Source organism: Antrostomus carolinensis, unplaced genomic scaffold (assembly GCF_000700745.2).
Source record: "Antrostomus carolinensis isolate BGI_N321 unplaced genomic scaffold, ASM70074v2 scaffold34220, whole genome shotgun sequence".
Classification (NCBI taxonomy): Eukaryota; Metazoa; Chordata; class Aves; order Caprimulgiformes; family Caprimulgidae; genus Antrostomus; species Antrostomus carolinensis.
Window position 1 is genome coordinate 90400 of NW_010287078.1, and position 6113 is coordinate 96512.

General features: G+C 44.0%; 1 protein-coding gene across 1 annotated transcript; it reads right to left on the reverse strand.

Annotated features, from left to right (window-relative positions):
• Positions 1-2810: 2810 nt before the first annotated feature.
• EDN1 (endothelin 1) lies at positions 2811-6091 on the reverse strand. The gene is made up of 4 exons (XM_010178380.2): positions 5988-6091; positions 4852-5010; positions 4398-4505; positions 2811-2997 (listed from the first exon to the last, which is right to left on the reverse strand). Exons 2-4 carry the CDS (start codon positions 4950-4952, stop codon positions 2859-2861), a joined length of 348 nt encoding a protein of 115 aa, XP_010176682.1. The 5' UTR covers positions 4953-5010; positions 5988-6091; the 3' UTR covers positions 2811-2858.
• Positions 6092-6113: the final 22 nt, after the last annotated feature.

A 6113-nucleotide genomic window follows, 5' to 3' on the forward strand; every position in this document is an offset into this window, starting at 1 on the left:
GTGCTGCTGTACCTTCCCCAAAAGGCCAGTGGGTGCCCATCACTACACAAAGCTGCAGCATGAGCAAGCAGCGCGGTCAGTTTAGGGGAAGGAAAGGAGAATGAAAGCCAGCTTTCCAGTCCAGGCATGAGCAGAACAAACCCTAGAAGGAACAGGTTTATTTTTAGGATGGTCTCTCAAGAATCCCTTAAGTACTGGCCAGGAATTTGGGCTACCAAAGCCCACCCACAGCACTATTTAGCCTGGCCACCTACAAAATCTAGATAGCCAGCCTTAATAACAGCACAGGAGCTGCTGCAGCACTCCTCTACTCTGAGAATCACTCCTCTCCTCCTGACCTCTCCCAGGAGAGAAAACAGGAGCAACTGGGACAGGGATGCTGGTGCACAGACCCTTCCCTAGCAGGGCCACCCCACACCACCCACTCACCTCCTCCTTTGCTGGCTGAGAGTCAGTGTCTCGATGACTCGCGTGTTTGTTTTCCCTGCCAAAGGAAGCCACTGGTGGGGGAAGAAATGGAAAACCAGGGAGTGTTAGTGAGGTCTCTTCACACCTGACAGAAGTCACTGATCCACACAGGTCCCAAGCAGTTAGTGCAGGCGATGTGGAGATCAAAGGGCAGCTCCGGGGGCTGCATCCTGCCCTGAGGAAGCACAGGGGCTCACGGTTCCTCCAGGCTTTGCTGTCAGACCCAAGCTGCCAGCACTGTGGAATTACTGCCCCAAAATGTAGCAGAACAGTGTGAAGAAAACATAACAAAGGCTTTATGCAGTTTTACAGTGTCCGAGGGTGAAAAATGCTGCAAAGAAATGAATATTGACAAGAAAACTGGAATAATTTCAGAAATTTTTAACACTGGCTGCTGTCAGCAAGTGGCACACACCTTGTATGGTATTCATTTGTAAAAGTTTGCTTTTAAAACAACCCAAAACACTCAGTTTTATCCATGGCCTGACTATTGTGCTCCCCCTCAACCCCCACCTATAGGATCAGAGCTGATTAAATCCATTTATTTGCTTTAAGCATCTCTCCAGCTATAATCACTTCAGGCCAATGTTTGGAGACACACAAAGCTTGCTCTTCCCTGGACTTGGGCCTGGCTCCATTGAGGTTTCCATCTTTAACTTGCACAGGCTGGACCGATTTTAAGACAGCATGGTAATAAATAACATAGAATCATAGAATGGTTTGGGTTGGAAGGGACGTTAAAGGTCATCCATCAGCAGGGACACCTTCCACTAGACCAGGTTGCTCAAAGCCTCATCCAGGCTGACCTTAAACACTTCCAGGGAGGCGGCGTCTACAACTTCCTTGGGCAACCTAAGGAAGCCCACAAAGCATCCAGTATGTGCATTTTCTCCTCTAGCTCATCTATATCCAACCCCTTATTGGCCATATTTTAATGGTCCAGTAAATCCAATATTAGAATTTGTACTTTTGGATGAAAAAGACTCCAGCCATGCGAGAAAGTTGCTCCAGGATAAATTCATTTGGCCAATTCAAATTTTGCCCTGAAGTTTTGATGAGCAAGCTTGAAGCTAGACCAAGTATTATCTGTTGCCTCCTATCTGGCACGAACTTACTGTGTTGTGATCTGGCTAATCTAGCAGAAAGGTAATCATGTGCACACACTCCATCTAGGTCAGCTTTGTATGTGGGGCAATCTACCTCCGTGATCATGGAGCCACAGCCTATGGAAAAGCAGGGCATATCAAAACCAAGCCAATACAGTAATTAAAAATATTTATTTCTGAAGATATTTACCTTGATAGGCATAAAGCATTTACAATTTCATACAGAAATACATAAAACATGCATAGACCAATATGGCCTACTTCAATGTGTATTCAACATGGTAAATATAACTAAGAACTGTGTGAATATAAATACAAAACACAAAAAAAATAAGCACATAAGATTCAACCTGTCAGCAAATTCAACAATGTGAACAAATTCACTGCTATAACCATTCACCCAATATTAGCCTTTTGACATAATTCAAAACAACCCTTTGTCTCGACACATTTCCACTAAACAAAGCACTGAATGAATCTCACACCAGCCTCTGGCACATTCCCACTTCAGTGCAGTTTTGGTGGCATGTAAGACACAACAACCTCTATTTTTAGAATTTAAGTTAGCCAAATATCCTTGTTATGGGACACCTAGTAGTGTCCTCTAACTTTTATTTTATGTTGAAGAGTCCTGTGGTATCCAAAAATCAAAGGACTTGGACTATGCAGACAACCACAGCGTCTAACCCACGTTCAGATAACTCTGGTTGTACAAGTAAACTAGGCTTCTGAAAAAAGGCAAAGGGTTGCAGCTGATTAGTAAAGGCAATAACAAGGTGTAAAAATACTCTAGCAGGAGTGCAACAAACAGTATGCGAGGTAGACATGTATACATGCAGTAAGTCCTGATTAAAGTAGCACTGTGGCTTTCATTTTTGCATTCTAATCAAAAGGAAGAGTTCTTCGCTTTGAAGTTTGTCCACTCAGATCTTGCTTTCTGTCCTTTCTAAGCACATCTGTGAGGTCTTCCTTGCAAGACACTTTTGCTGTAGACCCTGAAGGCTGCCCAGTTGATGGCCAGAAGCAATGCTCAAATGTGTCTTCGATGGCTTTTAACGTAAGTTGCAGCGGATTTCCCTTCACCCCCTCTACCCATCCATCTGAATTCCAAAATGATGAAAACCTTTGCTTTTATACCTCCAAATACAGGACTTCCTTAGTGCGTTGCTCTGCAATCACGTGGACAAAGGCCTTTTGCCATCATGGAATGTTAGAAGTCAAAAGAGAGTTTAGGCAATGCTTTGTCAGCAAGTGTGATGGAGAAAGATTCAGGTGATCTTCCCACTAGGATGCTTTCAGGCTTTCCCAGATACTTTGCCTTTTGTTCGCCCTGTTATGTTTCAGCTTCCTCCCCTTCTGGAGCTCAGCCTTCAGCTTGGCAATACTGAAGGAAGCTTTGATACTGTTACCAATGGCTTCCAGCCTGAAAAAAATAAGAAATATACATTTATTGTTGCAATAATGAAGATGCAGGTGCAGTGTGCAGATACAGTTTTTGATTAAATAAGCTTCAGTCTAGATTTCTGCCGTGGAATCCTCAGAAACTGCTGATTGCTACACCTCTGTCAGAATTACACTAACTTAAGCCACTTGAAATATTGGATTCAGAATTTAAATGCAAATATTAAAGTAAAATACTCATTCAAATATAGATGCCATAGACTTCCTTAAATAGCACATATCCAGTTGAGAGGTCTTTAGTGTTATTCTTTTCAGCTGTTTTGTTTCCTTTAGGTAAACGTGATCCTGGTTCCAATGAATGGGTGCATTTTTCAAGTAAGGAAGCCCTATTTTAAAAAATTACTTCAGACTTTCAGGGTCTAAGTCTCATCCAAAATCACCAGGCCGCCTGCTCCCATAGATCCTGTCCTGCTTTTGAAAGTCGTACTAGAGAGTCTTCTTTCGTATGGGCCAATTTCTGTATGCCATACTTCTACGTGGGCATGAATACCATGTGGCTGAAGACTGAACACCAGAGCCAACGCAGCTGTACTAAAACTCATCTTCAAAGCTGACTTCCCCTCTGAGGGGTTCATAGCTGCACCAAATCCAATGCATATGTATCTGAACTGCACTGTGGAGTGATATCATTGCCTGCTGCCACTCAGCTTATTATGCACAGACCTCAAAGGGCAGTCCTGGAATTTACTCCTAATCTCAAATATTAAATTGAGCTGAAATATTCATTTAGTCTTCATTTTCTCTTTTCTCAACCTTGTGCAGTCATTTCCATCGCTAACATCCCATACTCATCTTACACAGGTTTACTGGGCAATGCAAGAGATAAAGCAGGCAGAAATCTGCCTCCTGCATTCTAAAAAGCTAGCCACACCAGCAGAAGAAAGAACCCATTCCAAATCTGGATAGATCAATAACTTTGGGTTTGTTTTTTTTTTTTTTTGGCAGTAAAATGGAGTAAAGTATCTAAGAAAAGGCATTCTGACTCAATTTCATTTTAGAATAGTTGGGATATAGTATCTTTTATCAGTTAAGATAGTGCATGAACACACTAAAGTTACAGGCTCTATTTATTTCTGCCAGTATTTAATGATTTCATATTCTTTGAAAGTTTGATGTATCTTTAGGTCTATAACTAAGCCCAATTCCTCTAAGCAAATGGAGGATGCTAGGTAGAGCCCAGCACCTATGTCTTCAGAAGTGAAGAACCCACGGTATGAACAAAAGCCTTCAAGATATCCTCACCGATTCCTCCACAACTCTGAAGCTGAAATCACCAGCTAAGCCCATGGTGACCGAAAGGCAGGTGAACTGTGCTCTCTATTGCTACTCTGGGGAACTACAACAGGCTGAGAAAAAACTCACCGCTTCATTTTCCTGCTGTCAACAAGCTGTCGGGTCATGCATTTGGGTCCAATGCAGCTGTCAGCTTTGTTGTGGTGACGTGAGGTTTTCTCCAGTGTGGACTGAGCCCTGTTAAAAGTGAAAAGATGCTGCTGTTAAAAAAAAAAAAAAACAAAACAACATACAACAAACCAACAAACAAACAAACAAACAAACAAACAAAAAAAAAAACAACCCCCAAAACAAAAAACCAAGTCTGCAGTCCACAAGGTGAGGCACCTCATCAGCCACTTCTCAAGACAGACAATCTTTCTGGGCCAAACCATAGCATGTATCATAGCAGTGTGAGCATTCAGGTAGGAGGCAAAAGCTTCAGGGAGATTATTTGCTCAGTAAGTGCCAAAATGAGTAAGTCTACCACAATCCATCCCTTTTATATGCACTGCCTTTCAAAGAGTACCAACAACAGACGCACCAGAGATCTTTTCCTGTCTGGCAGAAGTTCAGACACTTCTTGTCCTTCTGGCTGGCACATCGGCATCTGCTGCTAGGTTCAGCGAGCATCTCCGGCACCATGTCCTTCAGTGATCTTCTGGATCGAGAAGGGCCTCCGAGACCATATGGAACAGTCTTCCTATGATCAAAGAGACAACATGAAAGTCATTAAAATAATTCCATGGCTTCAAAACAGCAGGGTATTTTGGGCAATCTTATCCATGGGATTGATTGCATGAGTAAAGGTTGTGGGATTGGAAATGGCTCTCTGGTTATAATTTCCATGCAAATACTTCTGATCATCCTGCAACATACTCATTAGCATGGCTACTGACAAGGCTAATGGCCTTTTAATTGTGATTTCATAAGGCTGCTGTGCCTCCCTCCGAGATAGAAAGCAATAAAACCTCATCTCTTTGAACTTTGGTAACTGCCAACACTGAAAGAAGCAGTAAAAGTGAGGAACAGACCCTCTCCGCTCTGAGGAAACCCATCAGTGGAACAAATCACAAAGTCAAGTGTTTGCAGCATTAGGTGAGGTTTGAGCTCACTACTTTTTGGTGAGGAGAGCATAGAAAAGGGCACTGTACATGACCCTGTTAATATGCAGGATGTGTTAATTAGCAGGAAAAAACAGCAAGAGGAGGCAAGGAGCTAGCCCATGTCCTTCCAGCCTCCTAACTGCTTGGGAAGAAAAACGGTCAGACAAATTCAGGCTAGCAAAAATCATCCTTTTGGCATTTGGTCTGCTGCTGATTCATAGGGAAAGGTATCCCGCAGCCTTTGCTGAGCAGCACCCAAAGGAAATACTCCTGCCCAGATTTTAGGAGCGCAGGTGTGTTGGGGCTATTAGGAGGTATCTGCTCCATCTAGGCGCTCCAATCCTGCTTTGCTTTCTCCCAGTGAACAGTCTCGCTGCTAAATTGAGCAGAAAGGCAGGGAAAGCAATAGGAGAGACTGTGCAAATACCTGTTCCTTCCTCCCCTTCCCATTTCTGCTGGGAGCTGGTTGTTTTTAAGCCCCTCTCCCATTCCCCCCCCCATCCCTTTTCCCCCCCAGAGGGGAACCCAGCCCCCGGCCCCTGCCGAATCCCCCCCTTCACCCTGCTCCACTCACTCGGGGGTGTTGATCCAGATGATGTCGAGGTGGCAGAAGTAGACACATTCCTCATCGAGCAGCGAGGAGCAGGAGCAGCGCCGGGCCCGTCGGTGCGCGGTGGTGGGGGGGGTCGGTGCGGCAACC